At 43.9% G+C, this 24198-nt stretch overlaps 1 protein-coding gene across 1 annotated transcript in view; it reads right to left on the bottom strand.

Annotated features, from left to right (window-relative positions):
• Positions 1-18389, bottom strand: part of STOX2 (storkhead box 2) — a 94937-nt gene extending 76548 nt beyond the window's left edge. Inside the window, exon 1 of the mRNA XM_003792789.2 lies at positions 16847-18389. Coding sequence (XP_003792837.1) covers positions 16847-17012 — 166 coding nt within the window. The 5' untranslated portion in view covers positions 17013-18389. The remainder of the gene's footprint in view (positions 1-16846) is intronic.
• Between the last annotated feature and the right edge of the window lie 5809 nt (positions 18390-24198).

Raw genomic sequence — 24198 nt, forward strand, 5'->3', positions numbered from 1 at the left:
AAAGGTTTGTCCTAAAGGAAAAACTTACCAGATCTGGATTCAAATCCTAGCTCTGGCATTTATTAGCTATGTAATGTTCAACCACGAATTTATCAGCAAACTGATGTAACAGGATCGGTCTCACAGGATTGTTTGTTGTGCTAAATGAAAGAATAAAAATGGAATCCAACAGGCCTTCCACAAATGGAGAACATTATTATAACAAATCCTAAAATATTTTTGGAGGAAAACAACATTATTTATTTCTCCTTGCATATTTATTTACCACTTTGAGTTTTTATCTTGAATATTTTACTTATTGTCATTTTTATTAATCTTGAAATTTTATCTTCATTGTATTAATTTTATCTTGAATATTTCATTTATTTATCTTAAATATTTATTTATTATTTCCTCTTAAATTTTTTTTTTTTTTTGAGATAGAGTCTCACTCTGTCGCCCTGTGTAGAGTGCTGTAGCATCATAGCTCACAGCAACCTCAAACTCTTGGGCTCAAGCAATCCTCTTGTCTCAGTCTCCTGAGGGGCTGGGACCACAGGTGCCCACCACTATGCCTAGTTAGTTTTTCTATTTTTAGTAGAGACGGGGGTCTCACTTTTGCTTAGATTAGTCTCTAACTCCTGAGCTCAAGCAATCCACCCAGATCAGCCTCCAGAATATCCTGAATTTCAAAAACACATCTGTTCTCATATAGGTGATAGAAATCTTTTTTAAAAAAAAAAGAAAGAGAAAGATCCAATGTGTCTCAAAGGATGCAGAATTATTTGATCTATCCACGTAACAAAATTTCATTTTAATTTGAGATCTATCAATTTGGAGTTTGGAGATTATGGGATAGGGCCAGGTTAAAGGTCACCTTTCCTTCAGTTAGTAAAAATAACTGGTGTAAATAAGATTTCAGGGGAATGTATCAATGACTAAAGGAGAAAAATAACCTGTTTTCAAATACAAAAGGAGTAATCTCTTCCATGGAACCACTGATATGCTAATTATAAATAATTTATCCATTCATTAAATTGCCTAAGGGCATAGAAGTAATAAGACTTCATTTCATTAAACATTCTACAAAATTTAAATCTTTCCCTTATTTAGACAGGTCTTCCTCCTAATTACCCCAAATTAGTGCGATTCTAGCCCTAGTTATATGTATCACATTGTCTGGCAGAACATTATATACACTGCAAGTCACATATGACAAAAGTTTAATTAGGTGATCAATTTTTCTTGACTAGAGCTAGGGAAGAGTGCTGAGTGTCCTCCAGAAATAATTCTGCACAGTAACAGACTCATGTTGGAATTACTCTTTAAGAGTGAGTTTGGGCTGACTTAGTGTGAAAACAAGATTCCAATTCTGCACCTGTTTTCCTTGTTTTCTAATTCAGATTCCCTTTTTGAGTATTTACCATGGTACCATCAGAGAACTACTCAGAAGCTTAAACAGAATGACGGCCCGCCCTCCCTCTCACTGTACCTGCCCTTCCACCAAGCAAGCCCCACATCCGCCAGCTCTGGCCTCATGGGAAGGCTTCAACACAGGGAGAGCAAGGAGCCTCGACTTCCTCGTTACTCTTCATCCTTCTGCTTGGGAAATGTCTGGTTTTGTCACTGCTGCACTCAGATTTAGAGCACTATTTATGAAAATGACAAAATCCTTGGTGTCAGCCTCAGCTGAGCTCTCCACGGGGCTCCCTGGACCATCAAGGCTTCCCTTCTGCCACAGGTGGCTATTCTGACTCTTGGTCATCTTGCCCACAGCCTCCTTTTCCTCTTGTGACAGAAGACCTCAGGGTGAGAACAGACACCTCAGGCCTAGGACTCCCCAACATTCTGGCCTTGTCACCCTCACAAGCACATGTCTGTCTGCTCTCTGCCCATCAGTTCCTCCCTCTAGGCCAGTGGTTCTCAACCTATGGGTTGTGACCCCTTTGTACCAGTAACAATGAAAATACATCAAAAATACATCATGTCATTAGGAAGGTTGAGAACCGCTGCTCTAGGCCCTGCAGCCAGGTGATCTAATGAAAATCCCAGCAAGTCACTCCCTACAGAAAGTCTGTCTGAGCCACTCAGGATAAACTGACAGCACCCCAGCTTGACATCTAAGGTCCTTCCCGATCCCAGCTTCTCCCCTCTTGCACCTGGCCTCTCCCCACCCCAAGGTGGCCCCCAGAGGGAGGTGCTGCCCATGCAAGCCTTCACGACCTGACCCCCGGTGCCCATTGGGAGTCCTCTCCCATCTCCTCCATCTCTGCCACACTCCTGCCACGTCACGACAGCACCTCTCCCCAGTCACCATCATCACCCTCATGCCTGTGTCCCAAAGTGGTTTCCTACATCTCTCCAGTGAATCTGGGGGCTCCTAAAGGCAGGGATAGGTCTTAACTCTTTCTAAAACAAGCGCATGGGTCGAGGTCCTCACATGAACGCTCAACACTGACTTGCTGCTGTGTGAGGAAGTGGGTGAGAGCACGGGCACACCCAGATGCTCGCTGGCCTGGGCACACCATTATAAGCAGTACCACCTCACCTAATAGCACAGCACAAGCAGAGAGAGTTTATAAAAACATGAAGTTCTGGGCCTCGTCTCAAGCTGCAGATACTTGGGGAATGAGGCCAAGATGTGTGTCTGCTTACCAAGCTCCCTGGATGATTCTGCAGAAGGAACCAGCTCAGCCCGGTCCACAGATGGTGTTTGGGAGCCACAGCCTACACAGAATGTTCCTGTCTTGGCCACCTCCTGGTGGGTATATCCAGAATGCCAGGATGATAACGATGTAACGCTGATCTTGCCAAATGCCATATGACAACTTCATGCCACACCTCTCATCACCCCTTCTAAGAATCTGTGACTTTTCACTTGCCCATCATCCTGTTTTATGCCGCTCACTACATTTTAAGCAACTTGGTAGGAACTCACGTCATTACCTCCCTCACTACCTCAAAGCACACTCTGCAAACAGGAATAAAACTTCAATAATAGACACTGACTTTGCCCATCTGTAAATATTTCTCCCATTTGGGAAAAAAAAAAAAGAAAACAGTAGTCAAATAAAAGCACAAGAAACCAGGAACCTTGCGAATGGTGAAGCTCTAAGTATCACACATTGTAAAGCATGTACATGACTAACACCACCTCACACCCGTTAGGATGACTATCACCAAAAACAAACACATAAATCCAGAAAATAGTAAGTGTTGTCAGGGATACGGGCAAATTGGAACTCTTGTACACTGTTGGTGGGAATATAAAATGGCACAATGGGTTTGATAAAGACTTTGGTGGTTCCTCAAAAAAATTAAACATAAGGCTGGGCATGGGGTGGTGCCTATGGCTCAAAAGGGTAGGGCACTGGCCCCATATGCCAAAGGTGGCGGGTTCAAACCCAGCCTGGGCCAAAAAAAAATAATAATAAAAAATAAAATAAAATAAAAAGTAAGAGTTAAAAAAAAAAAAAAGGCTGGGCATCATGGCTCATGCCTGTAATCCCAGCACTCTGGAAGGCTGAGGCAGGAGGATCCCTAGAGCCCAGGAGTTTGAGACCAGCCTGAGCAAGAGCAAGACCCCATCTTTACTAAAAACAGAAAAACTAGTCAGGGGTGGTGGCAGGTGCCTACAGTCCCAGCTACTTGGAGGCTGAGGCTAGAGGATCACTTGAACCCAAGAGTTTGAAGTTGCTATGAGTTATGATGCCATGGCACTCCACCAAGGGCAACAAAGTGAGACTCTGCCTCAAAAAAGAAAAAAAAATTAAACATAGAACTAGCAAATAAGCAAATCCACTTCTAAGTAAATACCAAAAGAATTGCAAATAGGAACTCCACAGATATCTGTGCACCAGAGTTCACACGCGCATTACTCACAAGAGCCAATCCCAGGGACAACCCCAGTGTCTACTCATAGAAGAATGGATACACAAAATGGGGTATACACATACAATGGGATATTATTTGGCCTTAAAAAGAAAGAAAAGTTTGGCACACACTAAAACATAGATGAACCTTAATGATATTATGCAAAGTGAAATAAGCCAGGCCCAAAAGAAACAGTAGTTAGGAAATGTTCAGCAAGTCCCTTCCCCACTGCCTCACCAGAGGGATGCTCTAGTGTTCTTTGGGTAAGGCAAGATAATTCTTAGAAGAACCTGCACTGGCTCAGTAGAGATTAATTTCAAATCACATACACAAATACTTAGGGTTAAACTCATTAGAACATGCAGGGAACTCTATGACCTGTCTTCTCAGGACAAAACAGCCTTCTCGGCCTTCTGAAGTGTGATAACCAACCAAGATGAACCACTGGAAGAATGAAAGAAAATCTTAAATACTTCAAGATGAGAAATTAAATTGACTAATATTTAACATATAAACTAAGAGATGAACACATACATGATTAAGGATGTGTTATCAGAGGGTGTGAACACATATGAGTAAGAGTGTGTGTGTGTGTGTGTGAAATCTCACTTTGTTCATTTGGGGTGCTTAAAATATGAATTAGCGATGGTCTAAATGAGATATGACTTATGCAGTGCCTGGTATCAAATACATGGTCAGTAAACAATGGTTCCCCCTTCCTTGGAGAAAAGTGAGGGTGAGGGTAGAGAGGCTTCCTCTCAACATCTAAGTTCAGAAGCACACAAGAATCCTGTGCCTTGTTAGGTGCATGTTATCAGATGGAGAACGGAAGCTTAACATTCCAGGGCCTTCCACTTCTGGCTTCCTTGTGCCAAGATGAATAGATGCCTCGCAGAGCCCTACCTCCAGGGTGTGCACCATCCAGCAGGCCCACAGCCTCTACCCTCGTCCAGTCCCCACATCCATTTCTGGCCCTTCGGTCAGGAGGGTTGCTACTACCTACCATCCCTCTGACATCCCAAACAAACATGCTTTGTAACTCTCCACATGTTTGAATCCCCCACATCAAGTAGGCGACACCACATGGAAAAACAAGACCCGTAGTCTCCAGAAACTAAGTTTTAACTGACAAAGGCAGACGCCTATGGAATCAGAAGTAAAGGAGGCTTCTAAAGTTTAGCTAGTTGGCTATAATCTAAGAAAGCGAGTTGCTTAGTATCCTTTAGGCTTTTTCTTTAGGTATTTTTCCCTTGATTTGAAAGAAGGGAAGACTGGGAAAGAGGTGACATGTTGAAAATGAAGGCATAAAATGGAAACTCAGGAGTTAAACAGATAAAATGGCAACTCAGGGATACAGCAAAGGTGGGCAGTGTGGGTGCCCAGATCCTGGCTGGCACAGAGGTAGGTTCCCGGGAGGCAAATGGAAGAAGGGAAGTCCTTTCTCCTCCCTTAGCTCAAGTTGTCACCCCAGAGCCCCAAGTCTGGCTATCAAACCATCTGCTCATAGGAACGCAGCTGAAATATTTACACAGGTGAAAAGTGGACCCTGAATTCTAGCATGCCCCCTTTATTTTCTATACAACTCTGGGGGGGGGGGGAGCTGACGTGAGATTCCACTGGGACTGTCACTACTTTTTAAAACTTGCCAGAAGAGGACAAGGCACTTTCTTTTCAAGAGAGTTCACTGGGCTTTACTTTCAGAATTAACCTTGAAAGATGCACCTAACTTCACAGCTTACTTTTATAGCATATGCAAACACACACAGACACACTGCTGAACACTCAGCACACAGGAGGGTTTTTTTCCCTTCACTTTCAACTGAAAGTCAAAATAAGCATCTCAGATTAAACTGTGTCTGATTTATGAGGCACAATTTCTCTGATTTTCAGTGAAGCCAGACTTCTCTTAAATTTCTGTTTCATAGGACTATTGAGTACACAGTGATTCTCTCCCATTTTTCCTAAGTTGGAGTATAAGGACAAGTGAGCCCACTTAGATACATGAGTAATTCTGTGGATTTTCTTAGACGATCACAGACTACCAAAATCAATAAGAAATGGAATGCCTGATTTCTGATAAATGAGGACCAAGTACCAGGCTAGAATCTGATTTAGAGCTGCTTTTAACTCTCTCTGACCCCAGACACACTGCCCTCTGGCTCCTTTTCTTCCGCATCCTCAGGTGTGAAACTTTTAGGAAGCAGCAGATCCTGCATGGTTATGTTCCAGAAGAAATAATAATATGGTAGCAAAGCTGTGTTAGGCTCCTACTATGTGTCAGGCACTATGCTAATTACCTTGCATACATTTGCCCATTCAATCTCCATAACAACTGTAAGTTGGATGTTATTTTATCTTCATCCTACAGATAACAAAACAGAAGACAGGCTGATAACATAAACTGCCAAGATTACACAGCCAGCAAGCTGTGCCAGGACAGCAACGGATGCCTGTCTGATTTCAATGCTCTGCTGCTATGTATAATATAAAGGCGTTTAACAAAAACAAGACAGAAGCCACCATCACAAGTGCAGAAAAACCCCTTGGACAGGCCAGGCGTCTGGCTCACTGACACTCTAAGAGGCTAAGATAAGCGGATTGCCCGACCTCAGAAGTTTGAGACCAGCCTGAGCAAGAACAAGACCCCTCCCCTCTAAAAGTAGCAAAGCCGTTGTGAAGGTGCCTATAGTCCCAGAGGCAAGAGGAGTGCTGGAGCCTAAGAGTTTGAAGATGCTGTGAGCTATGACTCCAGGGCCCTCTCAGGAGGGCAACAAAGTGAAACTTTGTCTCAAAAAAAACCAATCCATCTGACATTATGACCCTCCTCACAGTTCTGCTCTTCTGGGCTTGTTGACTTCCTAACTAAAAAGACTTTAAAAAAGTATTTATAACAAGTTATCCATACCTGTCCATTGTCTACCAGCATAGATAGCCAGTTAGCAAGTATAGGAAAATATGTCCCAATACTTCAGTTATTTAAAAGCCAATCGAGGAGGCACCCGTAGCTCAATGGGTAGGGCATCGGCCACATATACCAAGGCTGCCGGTTCTAACCCAGCTAAGGCCAGCTAAAAATCAACAATGACAACTGCAACAAAAATACAGCCAGGCATTATCGTGGGTGCCTGTAGTCCCAGCTACTTGGGATGCTGAGGTGAGAGAATCACTTAAGCCCAGGAGCTTGAGGTTGCTGTGAACTGTGATGCCACGTACTCTACAGGGGGCGACATACTGAGACTCTTTCTCAAAAATAAAATAAAATAAAAGCCAATCAAAATAAAAATCCAAATGCATTCTCCAGGTTAACTGGAAGTTCCATTATATTAATAATTATAAGCACTAGCATCTAATCTAAGTGGATGTTTCATCTTAGGTATTTCATGGATTCAAAAGACTATGTTGTTTTATAATTTTATCAAAGATCTATGCTGGAATTTTTTAAAAATCCTGATGGAAGCTTGTATCTCCACATGCCAGTAGGTGTGGAAACCAGCCCTGTGTCCTCCAGTTTGCTCCTCTGGCCCAGGCAGAGTGGATCACATGCTGGATACACCACAATTACCCTGGCGGCTTCTTGGCATCAACCCCCAGGGCACAAGCTGGGCATACAGTTAAAGAAGTGAGATGCAGAGACTTCCTTGAATGTCTTCCTGGGAATGTCTGCAAGACCAGGTACCCCCATATGTATACATTTAAACTCCTACTGTGTACCTGCTACTTGGTAAACGTTGGGAGTACAAGGTCAAGTGAGACCTGAGCCATATCCTCACAGGGCTTCCAGTGTAGAAGGAGGGTTAGACAAGGGGATGAACACAGAGATGCCGATTATTTCAGAGGTGTGCAAGGGCTCTGCAGGAGCAGAGGGAAGGTGCAGTTCACTCCCACTCCATCAGGCTTCCTCAAAGGAACTAAGTTCCTAACACCAGGAGGCAGTAGGTGGAAAGAGGAGGAAGACAGGGCACTTACTGGAGAGGGAAAAATATAAGGGCTCTGGAAGCTTGTTACAAAACCAAGGCAGCAGGGTTGCAGAGTATTAATAAAACCCAACCATACTTCTTTGTGTCACTTACATGCAGTTCATTCTTTATATCAATACTTGCAAGTGACAACTTGCAATTCTGTATGTGTGTGTGTTAGGATTCTTGGTTTTATGCTACAGAAAACAATGACAATACCGATGCAATGCTTCCACTGTACCAAGCTCAGGGCTAAGTGCTTTATGCATATTAATTCATCCAAAGCCTGACAAGTTAGGTACAGTATTATTCCCATTTTGCAGGTGAGGTTAACTGAGGTCTTAAGAAAATATTCGATTTATCTAAGTTAACCCAGCTACAATGAAAAGGCTGCATGATGAAGCCAAGCTACCCGGCCTGCACCTCTGCTCTAAATCACAACGCTATGCAGCCTTTCAGAAAAGAATACGGTAGAAGCTCTGTAAGTTGACCCCCCCCAAGGGACTACAACAAATGGTCAATATACAGAGATGGTCACCAGGAGGAACTAGGCCTACTGTACTGATACGTACATGTAGTGCACGTCCAGTATGTCAAAATTAAGTCAACTTAAAGAGGTGGTCAGGGTAGGGAAGTGGTCAGCTGTGGAGAACTGACTGCCTATTAAAATATACTTAGTAAAACCCAGGATTCCAGGAAGGGTTGGAGACCCAAACCTGGATCCCCTTCAGTGAGGACAAGCACAATCCTGCAGCTGGCCCCCCAGCAAGGCCATATGGCACACCATCCGGGACACTACCACCACTGCCTTGGGAATGCCATCTTGCTGCAAAGCCACCTCCACCTCTGGGGCTATGTCTCACAGCCCCTACTGTCCTTCCTACTAGCACCAGATTCAAAGTCTGATAGAAAGTATGCAATTGCTGAAACCTAGGTCACTGGCCCCTGCCTTGATGGAAAGAAGGCCAGGAAATTAATCATAATACACGGCAACCGCAGCGTCTGCACAGAGAATGTGGACTCTGCCTTCCGTCAAGGTTCAGAAAGCAGTATACTGGTGTCCTGGGGCTGCTGTAGCAAGGACTGCAAACTAAGTGACTTAACACAACAGACATCCTGCTAGAAGCTAAAAGCCCAGCTGCTGTAGTAGCAATGTTTCCTTCGGGGGGCCTGGGGGTGAATCCATTTCATGCCCCTCTCTGGCTTCTGCGGTTGCTGCAGTCCCTGGCCTTCCTTGGCTGGGAGACACATCACTCTAGTCTCTCGCCTCTACTGTCACATGCTGTTCTTCCCTGTGTCTCTTTTCTTCCTATGAGAACACCAGTCATACTGAATTTAGGGAGCACTTATTTCTAAATAAGGACACAGTCACAGGTACCGGGGCTAGGACTTGAACACGTTTTGGAGGGAAAACATGCCACACACAACAGTGGGGAATTACACCAACACAGAAAAGAGGTTTCAGGGGCTGGGTGGTCACAAAGCATTGAAAAAAAAAAAAGGCAAATACCCAATGTACCTCAATCATGGTGAGGGACTTCGTTTTATCTAATAAAGAAATAATTTCAAAGCAAAAGTTGCATATGCCGGAAGCAGTGAGTGGTCTATTAGCTCTCCCAGGGGAACCAACCAGGCAGGAATTTGTTCGAGGTTAGATGGTTCCTGTCCCTGAAAATATGGCCATGAGAGGGATGAGGCCAGGCACAAGTCCTGCCACTCCTGCTGCCCACAGGCATCTGCCAAATATCTCTCTTTTATCTTCAAAAAGAGAAAACTTGGCCTGGAGGGCCATCATGGATTAAAGCAGAAAGATAAATGGAGATTTTAACTGTATATATGAGTTACCTAAGCCATAATTTTTCCACTGCATAGGTATATGACAGATGTTTGAAATATGCATTAATTACATAGCTGGCCTACTCTTTTGTGTAGCTGCTTGCATGGCTCTCTTTGCAAACCCGACTATAGATATCAAAAGTACATCCCTTTTATCAACAATACAATGGCTTCTGAATAAATGCAAACGCTAATAGAACAAACCCAAGACTTAAAAAAGCACTTTACTTTTAGGAACAGGAGAGCAATCTCCAAGCAACCCTAACCTCAAACCTCCAGGTTTGCCAAAACCCTTATGGAATCAATTGACCCTCCATCTGCTGGAAATAAAAATAACCAAGTCATCTGCTCCTCTCCAAGAAGTAGAACATAAAGTACAAAAAGCTAAGCTATTCTTGTATTCTCAGCTAACACTGCTGTGTAAGTGACCTCCAACCTACATCTACAACTTTTATTGTTCACATGTAGGCCTGGAAGTCCTCTCGGTGTGGACAACCAACCAGTTAGCCCACAACGGAACTCATCTGCTCCAGTTTCTCCACCTTCCTGGTCACTTACTGCATTTTTCTAACAAAAAAGAATTAATTCACCTTTTATTTTCTTTCACCACTTAAACCCAACCAATTACAAATACAGCCAGATCCTCTGGTCTGGATGCTCATGATGTCTGTCAATCCTGCAAGCCACTGCCTGCTCCATTTTCTAAAGGGTTCCTTTCATCTTTCTTTCCTAGCGCCTCAACTCCAAATCCACCTAAATTTCAAGATCCCACCTGGCCTATCTAGGTCTCCTTTCTAGGTACCTTCCTCAGGTTACAGGTGACAAATTTCACATATCCATTTTCATTTCCAGTTTTCTACCTTAGTCCATGCTGCTTCCACAACCTCCCCTAATCCTTCTCAATCTCCATCTCTTCAAGCCCTATCCCTGTGTCTCTCACTCCTGTGTCACCTTCAAAACCCAAGTCCATCTTCCCTCCAGGCAGCCTTTTCTAAGTGACATCCTTTTCTTCCCTACACTGTGCCACCTTGCCGACCGACCCAACTCTTGATTATATCCCATCATCTACTACTTTCTAATGGCTAACTTATGGCCAGTTGGTCCCATCTATTGATCACAAAGGGAGATCATCCTTTGAAGGTAGGTCTTACGATATACAGTAAGCATACAGCTCTGTCAGTTGACCTCCCAAAGGACTGTAACAAGCGGGTCAACACATGGAGGTGGTCACCATGAAGAACTAGGCCTACTGTACTCATACATACATGTAGCACATGTCCAGTATATCAAAATTAGGTCAACTTAAGGAGGCAGTCAGTTATGGAGGTTCTACTGTATGTTTGTAAGTTCTACAGTTAATAAGAGATGAGTCACATTAAGACTTCAAGACAGGGCAGCGCCTGTGGCTCAAAGGAGTAGGGAGCTGGCCCCATACACCGGAGGTGGTAGGTTCAAACCCAGCCCCGGCCAATAACTGCAAAAAAAAAGACTTCAAGACAACAATTCATCCAACTTTCTAAGAGAAGTCATATTTGAGTTATTCATGGGATAAACATTTACAGAGTGCCTGGTAAGTGCCAAGGTCTGTGGTTGCTGGCAAATTAGAGATGTGAATAAAACAGGTACCACCACGGAGGAACTTGCGCCTGAGACAGGAGAAGCACAGGCAAACTCAGGGTGTAGGGCAACAGGACTGTGTTGCTGTAACATGAGCACAAAACAAGTATCATAGGAGTGATTCACTCTGCAAAGGACCTGCAGGAAGACTGCAAGAGAGGTGGGCGTATACGTTGATTCTGGAAGATTAAAGGGGACCCTATCAGACCTGGAAGGAAAGTGAGCACTTTCTAGGCAATGTCAAATCAACTGCAAAAGGTGCAAATGGCAAGAAGGCACTCAACAGGCGGAGTCCCCAGGCCTGCAACAGAGCGTGGCAGGGCAAGGCACAGAAAAAGGGGTGGCAAAATGATTACAGGAAGAGCGTTGAAAAGGGAAACAACATGACCAATTTTGGTTCAGAGAGATTTAAAAACAACAAATACCAAACAAAGCAATAAAAACCCTCTGGGGATGCATGGAGGTCAGATCGGACTGGAAGAGAGGTCAGTCTGGAAGATACTGTAATAGAATAGAAGACTTAACAGTGAAGAAGAGAAAGAAACAGATCTTAGAAATACTTAGGTGGTAGAAACCAGTAGGATTTTATGAGCAATGTTAAATAAAAATAGTCTGGGCATTTACTACTTAAGGAAAACTTTATTACCCACTTTTAATATTACGTATACCCTTTATTTCTTATGTTACTATAGCTAAGGTCAATTTAGAGTATACTCGGTACTCTGACAAACTCTAAGAACTTCTACTTTATACCAAATAGATGACACATCATACTCTCTCTCTACAACTGATTTACAAAAGCATGCCCTAAATTCAAAAGTTGGCGTATTGTCCCACTAGCAAGAATCTAATCAGACTGTGCTCCTTAGTTATACCTGCAGTCAGCTTAAGCAATCTTGAACCAAAGAACACCCCCCATTGTCTGAATTGTCCTGAGTCTCTGGGGTTGTGGGGAATTTAAGGCCAGAATTGCTGTGGAGGTGTAAAAATGCTAAGGTTTTTATATAATATATTCCCTTTTTCAAATAAAAACGTTTCAAAGAGTATAAAAGATCTTGAAATACCAAGAGAGGTGACCTTTTGTAAGCCCATTCATGTTCTCCTGGGAAATGAAGAATAAAGTCATTCACTACCAAGTGCAATATTCCTCACTTCCACTTGCCTGATGAAAGGCATCGACATAGGTAGTTTCAAATTAAAACACAGTTGGAGCAGGGAGGCTGCAAATGGATCTCTGCAAACAGGGAACTGGATGTGACAGGATGCTGCTTATTAAAACTTGCATATAATTATAAGTTGCTAGGAGGTCTTAATCTATAAACCCCCCATTCTCCGGCCACCAGGGCAAGCCCTAAGATGAGTACATTTCCTGTAACACTGGAGGATGATGGGAAAAAGGATTCCACTGCAAAATGAGCACTGTATCCTCATATAGGAGCATGTGACTTCAGTAAGGGAGCAAAGGCACTTTCTAACAATTTATGTGAAAGCATTCAGGAGATCTGCACTTGCTCATTAAAGAGCCACCTTGAAGCCCAATTCTGTACTGGAGTGTGGCACAAGTCTCATTACGGACAGAGGGAGGTCACATTACTCACCAGGGACACAGCTGGTTTTATTAGAACCTCCAGTGTCCACCCTCCACTCTCAGAAAACTCTTAAAATAACATAAGGAACTGGAACGCACAGATCAACATGCCCCAGAATTAGTTTCCATAAAATGAAAACTAATAAACTACTCAAGGTAACGTGCTGGCCATTCTTCTCCACTGATCATATTCATTAAGTCAGAAGACAAAACTGATTGGAATTTTCTGGAGATGTCAGTTCAGGGTTTTTGTTTTATCTTTCCTTTCAAATTCTTTAAAGCCAAAGCATTAAAAATGTCTCCTTTATTTCTTAAGATGCTACTTAAAATGACAAGCATCAAACTAAGATGTGTCCTGACTTTGCTTTCTCATTCGTAAGAAAAGTCTTTTATGAACATGCTCTGTGAAAACTGTATTGTGGAAAAACTGCTTTCCAATTTTACTGTCTAAAACATGAGTGGTATTATATAGGATGGGCATAAAGTTCGCGTGCAATTTTTAAATTGCACACTATTTTAAACTGCACATGAACCCCCTGTATAAGGCATCCAAAGAAGCACTCATCCTGGGACCGCAAGAGGGGAGAATGAAGAAAAAGAAAAGTTGGCATCATCATTTTCATGAAGAGGTCACAGTTCCAACAGATTCATCAACAAAAAGTTTAGGATCTAAAAATCATTACAAGGAGGTACATGAACCTGTTTTCATACGTAAAGTGCTAAGGATCATACAGATTTCCCTCTTTGTGGGGATTTTTACTACTATCTCTAGTTAATTAATATCATAATTTCTAGTTTTAGAAAATGGAGAAGAATGATTTCATATCCATTTGGTCCAATCCCTTTTCTTCTTCAGATAATGCCATCCACATTTTATTATTCATCTTAAGTTGAACAAAAGGTGAGATTTTTCCCCCTTTCTGCCCAGAAACCACTATTGAGAAATTAATATTCAAGGTGAACAATGAACTCATCTCTTGGCCTGTGAACTCACTGGTTGCTAGGCAGCTTGTGAATTCTTAGGACTACTTTAGATTTGGTAGCAGGAATTGGGAGCTTAAGCAGTCATGTAAGGCCTGGTCTTCCAGATTTAAAGTTTCAGAATTTTCTGTCCTTTTGCAAGACCTTGTTAGTTTTATAGGTGCCTGTTCTAACCTCTTGAGCTTAAGTGTAGTTTATCCTGAAGGTATAGGAAAAGCCAAGGCTAAATGTCAAGCCTATGGCTATAAATCACATTTCACAGTGGTAATTACTTACTAGTGGAGAAAAGACTTTGAAAGGGTGCTGTCTCATTAGAAAGCTATTACATGTAGTAGAAGCCTACAGTTTGGCTTGAAGTATCTACTGTGTGATACATGCGCTGGACCAAAAGAACAGTTCTTAATATCTATTTCTAAAAATATCCAAAGATCTCTCATTTCCTGAATTATTTTAAAAGATTGCTTCCCACAATTTTCAGGAAATTTGAGTGGGGGGACAGTTTCTAAAAATAGACTTCTAACTGAAGTTATTTGCAGTTATTTAGTGTATCTCCAAAGAGGCATATCAGGTCCTTTGAGAGCCTAAATCATTTACCCACAATAAAAAACCCTTTATACTAAAAGAGATGTATAATAAAAGTAGTTATTAAACCAAGTGTTTGGACAAATAAAAGAAATGGGAAAAGTCTCACGTGTTTTTAAGCTGCTTTGTTTTCTACCTCACTTTATATGTCTATTCATATCCCAATCACTAACCTGATGCTAGTAAATTTTTTTCACATATCCTAAGGGGAAGAGAACTTCTTATAAATGATCTCAAAATGTATCAATATACCATCTATTTCTGTCAATACTCATATTTTGAAAGGAATCATATTTGAAAAGAAAATAGGTTAAGATTCACACCCCTATTCCATCCCCCAAAAAGTTGTGTGAGAAAGTCTCCGCCTCCTCTCCCAAAGATCATTGCAGGTGTTTGTCTTAATATTTACTAAGTCCTTCCATTAGCACCCATATCTGCTTTTTATTCTGTGTATGAGCTAACATTTAAGAATCCTTTGGCCGCCCTCCCAAGGCAAAAATCTTATTACATCCAACCCTACAACCACAAGAAAATCTAGCACGGCACTTTGCTTTTGGGGACAGTCTATAAAATGCTGAATGAATGACATCACTCTCTTCTCCCCACCCCCACCTTTTGATCTTCTGGTTCTTGGCAGTAATCTGGACAGAAAACCACAAACTGAAATGGGTTATCCTTCATTATCACCATAAGACTATCTCACCTTTGCAAGTCAAAAAATGAAATAAGAGAATCAGATATAATTAAAAGCTTCTTCTTTACACCCTCAAAAAATGCCTTGCAGCACCAGCAAAAGCAGAGTTCTTTTGCAAAGAATGAAAATATGATCCTAATGAAGTAATGTCAAGATAGATAAAAAGGAGATCCAAGGAAATGTGCCTGAAATTTTTACAGAGTCTTGCAGGTTTGGGTGAAGAAATTATGGCCACCTGCCTCCTAGAGCCTCACACTTGGTGCCAGTACTGGTTCCTTAAGAGGTACAAGATGAAGGGAACTGTTAAGTGTGGAATGAAGACATTTAAACCCCAAGTACAAGAAACCCAGGATTATCTAAACAGTGCAGACACGGGTTTATGTACATACATGTTTTGAGGTTAGGTTTGGATTTAGATGTACTTCAAAATTTACTGCCACAGTCTAAAAAATACAGTAACCACAACAGTGACTCAAATGACTGGAGTATAAACTGTAGTTGTGACTTCCTTTACAAATTTGGCTTCTCATGAAAGACAAAAATCAAGGGAGCTTTATTGCCAAAATATTACAACATCCTTATGTTGCCGGATTTTGCTACAAAAAAAGATAGTTATTTTATTTAGGTTTTATATTCATGGAAATGTGGTCACAAGACATTTTTAAAGCATGAGATACTGACCCCAGTTAAAAAGGATTTGCTGTTTTAGGAGAAAGATAGTAAAGCTAGACTATCAGTACTAACCACAAGCTTAAAACAATCTTCCCAGTTAAGACAGGGCTTAAAATAATTTGGTATAGATCCTGGTGTAACAAAATCTCGGTTCTTCCATTATGTTGTGTTTAGAAAGAAATAATTTTTTTCCAGAATGAAAAATAGATAAAATCAGTGTTGTACACATCATTACATACAAGTGGTTAACAACAAGTAAGGAGAATGCCAGGACAGATTTCCCCTTCCTTCAGCTTTTCCTCAAGTATTTTATCCCTGGGTTCCCAAATCATAAACCAAAGCCATTCTGTTTGTGTTTCCAAAAAGAACAGGCTCTTGCTACTAACACCACTGCATTTTAAGATGCAACCTTTTCGGAAGCCTTCGCTTCCATTTACTGTTTTGTCTGTCCTTCGTATCTGACATGCAAATAAATACAGGCACAGCCCCCATTCTTCCCGTACAACCTAATTCAAAGCAACATATGTTAAAACCACACAGTCATGTGAGCGTTCAAGCCGCATACACACCATCACCCCACAGAACGCATTCAATGAGCTCCAGCTCAGGTCTCTGCGTGCACAGCAGAGGGGCCTGAGATGTACGCAGGACCATCCAGGACTGTGCATGAAACCTGTTCCCTCGTAAGAAAAGGGGGGCTGTTTAAATACCCACTAAGGTAAGTGGCCACAATGCAGGAGCAAGCCAGCCCGGCACTGCAGGCAACACTGCACGCAGGCTCGTCCCAGAGCTCAAGGAGGCTGCAGCGCGGAGCTTGCAGTCATTTATCTGCCTGCAGCCCAGACGCCCGGCTCGTCCTCCGCCCTTATTTTACCTAACTAATAGCTCCCAAACCCCATATTGAGAGGGCCTGCTGCGGAGCTCGCGGAGGTACAAAATGGTGGATGGGAGCTAATTTTTTCTTGCTTTTCCCGTAACTCAGCGCATCCATCACTGCCCGAGCTCCCCCGCAAGCACTCGGGCCGCGGCGCCCGAGCACGCCCCGCGGGCCGGGCCGTGGTCACCAACCTGACGTCATGTAGCCCCGCGAAGCCGGGGGCGCGAAGGCCGCGGGGAAGCGCTTGTGCAGACGGTAGTCCTTCTCGCTGCGGGACCTCATGCGGTCCGAGGCCCGATCCGAGAAATCCGAGCTAGGCCAGGCTCGCCGCAAGGTTGTGCTCCGGGTCTTCTTCATGGTGGGGACGGCGACCCGCTGCCCCGATCCTCCGGGCCTCAGCGCCGGGGCGCAGCGCGCTGCTTCATCAGTCTACGGCGGGCACGACCCGGGCGGACTCTGCGCGCATTTTCCCAGCCCCTCCTCGTCGGCGTCTACACCACCAGCGGCGGGTCCGGCCCTCCCCACGCGTCCCCACACCCCCACGGCGAAGGCTCCGGTTTTACACACGTCCCACAATGCATTCCACTTCATTTGCAATCCGCCCGGCTTATAGCTTCCAGATTCCTGGGGGGAAAGGCACGTTAGGAGGCTTCCCGGCCGGGAGGAGGCGGAGGGGGCGGGCGGGGTGGGGGCGCCGGGACTGGCAGCGTGGAAGCGACGGGAGCGCAGACAATGGCCCGATTCAGCGCAGGAGTGCTTAGCCGACTGTGAGCCACCGCACAAAAGAAGCCGGCAAAAGAGGAAGCCCAGGCCTCTGGGGCTGACCCGGGATCGGGCGCCCGGGAAGCCGGAGGGGCGGCTCAGCGCGAGGCGTGGGGATGACAGCGTCCGAGTCGTGTCCCCCCGGGCCTGTCCGCCGCGCGGCCCGCAGTCCCCGGCGCGGTCTGGCTCTGCCTTCCCCGCAGTCCTCGGGAGGCAGCCTTCATTACCGAGACCAGGACCCCAGCAGGCTCTGCGGGCGGCGGCTGCGGCAGGCGGGCTCCTGCGGAATCCGGGAGGAACCCGAGTGGTCCCAACGACTGCAGCGCCTCGTCAGTCTTCCTCCTCCCGAGGCTCAGGGTGGGGTGCGAGTGTGGGGGTGGGTGGGTGGCTGCGCCGACACGCATGTGCCCCCCTACACATGCATGCTCCTACTTACTGGCCGAGGCGGCGATGGGAGCCATGGCTGCCAAGGATGCGGAGCCTGGCGACCGCCACCCGCGCGGTGGCCCGGCTGCTTGGCTGCGGGCGCACAGAATGGCTACTGAAGGGCAGGAAGCGGGACAGCCGCCCAGTCTCATGCTATTCACCAAGCAGCCTGAAGTTAGAGCGCGGATCCTGTCAGGCTCCTCATTTTCATGTAAAAAACACCCGGCGGCGTCGGCGGCGGCAGTGCTGGGACCCCGGCTGGTGCCCCAGCGTGGAGTCGGCGCTTGGATATTTACATATTTTTAGGATGGCCCCTCCCCCTCGCAGGGCCAGCGAGAAGCCTGCGTGGGAACCCGAGGGCTGCGGCGCCCGGCCGGGCCCACCTGCGCCAGCCCCGAAGGCGGCCAGAGACGGGGGGAGGAGGCGCCACCGCAGGCCCCCAGAACGCCGGGGCGCGCGGTCCACGCCGCCAGGCAGACCGTACCAGTGGCCTCCAACTCTTCCTCTCGATCCCCAGTGTAAGTCACCACCAGCCGGCTACACTGCATGCAAGTCCACAGCCCCGGACGCGGAGCGGCTCTGCACAGCTGTTTCTGGTCCAACAACCAATCGCTACAGGACAACAATGCGCGCGGCGCTCTAGCGGGGGCTGTGGGGCGGTGGGGCGGGAGGAATGCACCGCTCCGGCTGGGGCGCAGGGCTGGGGACACCGGACTTGGACCCAGAGGTCACGCTGAGTTAAAGGCGTCCAGCCACAATGCTGTTAACCCCGACAAAGCTCCACCAATGCTAATTTTTTGCAAAATAGCTTATCTTGACATTTGGGTTTCCAAAAAAATGCTTCGGCGCTGAAAACAACAAAAATAAAACCTGATTTCCATTATTCAACATTGCATTTTAACAGGTTTGCTCATTTTTTCATCTGTGACAACACAACGTTCAAAATCATTTTTACACTCTTCATATTCATGGGTGCCAAGATGCAAGATATTAAATCTTGATGGGGATATGCTCTAAACAGGCATAAAAATAAAAATAAAGCAAGCCAGCGCGTTCTAAGGTTCGAAGACGCTAAGAGTGGTTAAGATTCAGTTCTAGCACAATCTGGTGCTATTCCAAGGCTTGAATTCTTTAGGGACCTGCAAGATTCTTGGAGATCCAGGCAGAGGCGCTGGGGGTAAGCCACAGACATTAGAGCACCTAGAACCAGAGCTTCCATCGTTCAACACCTCAAACCTGTCCTCTGTAACCTGGACCAGGGGAACTAACTATTAATATCTCTTGGGATACCCGGAGTAAATAAATAATCGTTAAGTAACATATGGAACTTCTATTCACACTCATCAAAATGTATTTCTAACTGTAAACCAATTCACTGATGCTCAGTGGCATTTTATTAAGTTAGGAAAAGGACAGTCCCTCAAAAGGCACATTTTATGAAGTGTGTTCTTGTAAAAAATGCTAAGAACAAAAAGACTATAGCATTAGAAACTACAGAAGGCTAACTGTAAAGGATCACAGAGGTAATATACGTAAAAATAATTATATTAATGAACAGAGAAGTGACATTTTGATATCTCAATTCAATTCAACAATTACTCAGTACCTCTCATGAGTCAAAAGCCGTTATATGAATGATTAGAATAGTATGATTTAAGGCTAAAGGATATTGCTGCGGCAACTGTGATAGTCATTCACTGAGAAAGTAATTATTGACCATCTCATATATGCTGACATTGTGATGGGTGCCCAGCAACAGAACGTGGACCATAGCAAGAAAATGCACAGATAGTGCTAAGTTCTGTGAAGAAAAATAACCTCTCTAGGAAAGGACAGTTGAGCTGAGACCACAGCATGAGGAGCCACCGAAGCAAAGACTAGGCGAAATGGTGTTTCATAAAGTGGGAACAGCCGTCAAAAGCCAGGAGGTGCAAAAGAACCGTGCTTATGTCAGAAGAAAAAAAAGAAGGTCTCAATCAGAAAGAGTTTGAGATGAGGTCACAGAGGGAGGGAAAAGCTGGATCAGGCAAGAACCTGCGGGCCACACTGTTCTATTACATATTCTGGTCCAAGGGCAAGGTGGACCACTGAAGACTTTAAAGCAAAGGAGTGTGAGTTTGAGAATCTCTAAAATAAAAAAATCTCAGAGGATGCAATCAGTTTGAATAGGGGTTTGGCTGAGAATATTTCGGGAAAGTAAGTCTGAACCACATTTCACTAAAAACTGAGAAATTCTGATCTTCATATGAAACAATAGAGGTGAGTTGATGTGCAGACCTTTCAGGGAAGGGCATCATCCAGAGTCCATGCCAAACAGCCTGACATAGAAGAATCAGGTGGGAAATAGGCTGGTTAGCAGGAGATCAGATGGTAAAGTAGGACAGGGCTGGGCAGCTCAGGAGACCATGTGCAGGGCAGGCTTAAATCCAGCAAACAGCATGTTGTAAAACCATTCTGATCTGAAGACAATGGATGTGGAGATCCCTGTTATTACAGACCCTATTACATTAAAATCAGACTCAGTCTATCCATCTGTATTATGGGCATTGGCAACACCTATATCCCTACTCCCACTTTCAAATCTCTAAACTTACCTTAGACAATCGTGCATATGGGTCACAAACTATCCATTAAGTTAGCTCTATTTTGTCACCCCACTATTCAATACTGGGAAAGTTAGAATTAAATTTTAAGAAGATTAAGAAGATGATTTTTATAGTTTTAGTATTCTTTAACCAGGCTTAAGAATGTGTATATTTGATATTTATATACATAGTATATCAGACAGATTAGAGACACAAATTAGACAGATTTGCTTGGTGACTCTAAGTGTAATTGATTTTAGACTTGTAATATTAAAATGAAAGTTTAAGAATTTTGACTCTGAAATTCTCTTCTTTTAAAACTTTATTTTATTAGATTGACTTACAGTTATATGAAGTTAAGAGTTACTAGACTGTAAACTCTATGAGGGGAACAGACATTTTCTGTTTCACTTCACTGTTGCTCATTGTTCTGCTTTGTTCACAGTTGTATCCCCAAGGCCTGGCATGCACTTTGTAACTGATGAAGGGCCAATTAAGGCCTTGACAAGATTTGGGTTGAAGCCTTCCTCCTCAGATATAACAACCACTTTTTAGAAATTAAACATACCAAGTATGTGACACCAAAGCTACAGGCAACAAAAGAAAAAGCCAGAAAAAGTGGACAATGAAATTTTTAAAATTTGTGCATCAAAAGATGTCAACAGACAAAAATGAACCCACAGAATGGGAGAAAATATTTGCAAAGCACCTATCTGATAAGAGACTGATATATAGGATATATAAAGAATTCCTAGAACTCAACAACAAAAACCAAACAACCCCATTCAAAAATAGGTAAAAGACTTGAATAGACATATTCCCAAAGAAGATATACAAATAGCCAAAAAGCACATGAAAGGATGCTCAATATCAGTAATCATTAGAGAAATGCAAATCAAAACCACAATAGAAACCAGTTCACGTCCATTAGGATTGATACTATCAAAACAGCCAGAAAATAACAAGAGTTGACAATGATGTGTAGAAGTCTTATGCACTGTTAGTAAGAACACAAAATAGTACAGTCATTGTAGAAAAGAGAATGGATGGCAATTCCTCAAAAAAATAAAAATGGAAGCCAGGCATGGTGTCTAAAACCTGTAATCCTAACACTCTGGGAGGTCGAAACAAGAGGATACCTTGAACTCAGGAACTCAGAAGTTTGATACCAGCCTAAGCAAGAGCGAGACCCTGTCTCCCCTAAAAATAGAAAAACTAGCTGGGAGTGGTGGCAGGTGCCTGTAGTCCCAGCTACTCAATAGGCTAGGACAGGAGCATCTCTGGAGCCCAGAAGTTAGAGGTTGCTGTGAGCTATAATGCCACGGCACTCTACTGAGGGCGACAGAGTAAGACTCTGTCTCAAAAAAAAAAAAAATGAAAAATAGAATTACCATATGATCCAGCAATTCCACTTCTGGGTATAATGCCCAGAAGAACTGAAAATAAGGTTTAGAAGAGATATTTGCACACCCATGTTCACAGCAACATTATTCACAATAACTAAAATATGGAAGCAACCCAAGTGTCTATTGATGGATGAATAGATAAGCAAAATATGGTACAGACCTACAATCCAGTATTAGTCAGCCTTCAAAGGAAAGAAGTAATGACATGACATGCTACAACATGGATGAAACTTGGAGACATGCTAAGAGAAAGAAATCAGTCACAAAAAGAAAGCCCTGTATGGGTCCACTCATATGAGGTACTTGCAGTAGTCAACATCATAACCTGTATTGGGTAGTATCTCTTGCCACCTGTTAGGAAACTATCTATAAATGCTCTTTTATCAACCTTCCAAGTCTGTCTGTCTTCAAAATGATAAACCAGAAAAGTTTATCATCAAGTTGTTCAACTAACTAAAAACACTAGTTCCTCATGACCTTGGTCTCTAGACCCTAAGTCCAACCAGGTGATCACCTTTTTTTTAAAACTGTCTCATACTGAAATACTATTTCTACAAATGAATATACACAGGAGGCGTATTAGTTCATTTGAACAACCTAAAGTTAAACCCACAAGGGTAAGCAAAGACAGCCCCCAAAATATGATTAACAAAGCCAAAAGCAACTAAGCACGCTCTCACAGAGAACTAGCTTCCTCCACAAAGACCTTCTGTTCTTCTGAAATCCAAACAGACAAATAATGGGTTCTGTCACATGAAATCCAACAAGCCTCCAGATGAAACAATAGTTGATGTTAGTCACTCAACCTCTTCACAAGTTGAGGGGAAAGAGCAGAATTTTATTTGCCTGATCTACATGAGTTTTCTTTCTTTTTTTTTTGAGACAGAGTCTCAGTATGTCGCCCTCGGTACATGCCACAGCGTCACAGCTCACAGTAACCTCAAACTCTTGGGCCTAGGTGATTCTCTTGCCTCAGCCTCCCAAGTAGCTGGGACTACAGGCATCCATCACAATGCCCAGCTATTTTTGTTGTTGTTGTTGTTGTTGTTGTTGTTATAGTTGTCATTGTTATTTGGCAGGCCTGGGCTGGGTCTGAACCTGCCAGCTCAGGTGTATGTGGCTGGCGTCCTAACCACTGAGCCAAAATTTTTTTTTTTTTTTTGAGACAGTCTCACTCTGTTGCCCTAGGTAGAATGCTGTGGCTCACAGCAACCTCAAACTCCTGGGCTCAAGAGATCCTCCTGCCTCAGCCTCTCAAGTAGCTGAGACTACAGGTGCCCATCACCAAGCCTGGCTAGTTTTTCTATTTTTAGTATAGACCAGAGGTCCTCAAACTTTTTAAACAGGGGGCCAGTTCACTGTCTCTCAGACCATTGGAGGGCCGGACTGCGGGGCCGCGGGACGAGTCGGCTGCTAAAGCAGGAGAGCCAGCGGTGGCGGCAAAAACACCCAGTGGGCCAGATAAATGTCCTAGGCGGGCTGCATGTGGCCCATGGGCTGTATTTTGAAGATGCCTGGTATAGACAGTGTCTCACTCTTGCTCAGGCTGGTCTCCAGCTTCTGACCTCAGGGGATCCTCCTGCCTCGGCCTCCCAGAGTGCTGGGATTACAGGCGTGAGCCACCAGCACCCCTCCAAAAAATGAAAAAAGTAGAATTTAGTTGCCTGATTTACATGATTGACAATTTTAACAATTCATAAGTAAGTCTTTAAATGTTCCCCCTTCATCACAGGTGTGCTCTGTGTAAACAAATGTTAACTCTTGCATCTTTTTGCCAAGCTCTACCTGGTAGAACAAGTTCTCTTGTGGACCGTCCAAGACTTTCTCCATGATGTCTTCCTGAACTTCTTCAGGCCATTCAGACTTGACTAACCCCAAAAGTTTTGAGACCAACCTGAGCTAGAGTGAGACTCCATCTCTACTAAAAATAGAAAAACTAGCCGGGTATTGTGGCAAGCACCTTTAGTCCCTCCCTCTTACTTGGGAGGCTGAGGCAAGAGTCCAGGAGTTTGAGGTTTCTGTGAACTATGATGAAAGCACGGCACTCTACCCAGAGACCTCACTCTGCCCTTACATTTTCCTGCAGATTTAGAAGCCCTTCCTGTTATAGTACCAACCTCACGGTACTGCAGTTAACACCACACAACATGTGTGCCTGCTTCCCTGGCTTGCGTGCTCCTTGAGAGCAACGGCTGCTTTGTTTATTGAACAAATGTTCATGGAGTACTTGATATGAGCTAATAATGATTCTAGATTCTGGGATACAAAGTTTAAAAAATAAATCCAGGCTCGGCGCCTATAGCTCAACCGGCTAAGGTGCCAGCCACGTACACCTAAGGTGGCGGGTTCGAATCCCCAGCCCGG

The sequence above is a fragment of the Otolemur garnettii genome, unplaced genomic scaffold (assembly GCF_000181295.1).
Source record: "Otolemur garnettii isolate 467f Iridium unplaced genomic scaffold, OtoGar3 scaffold00061, whole genome shotgun sequence".
In the NCBI taxonomy this organism is placed as follows: domain Eukaryota; kingdom Metazoa; phylum Chordata; class Mammalia; order Primates; family Galagidae; genus Otolemur; species Otolemur garnettii.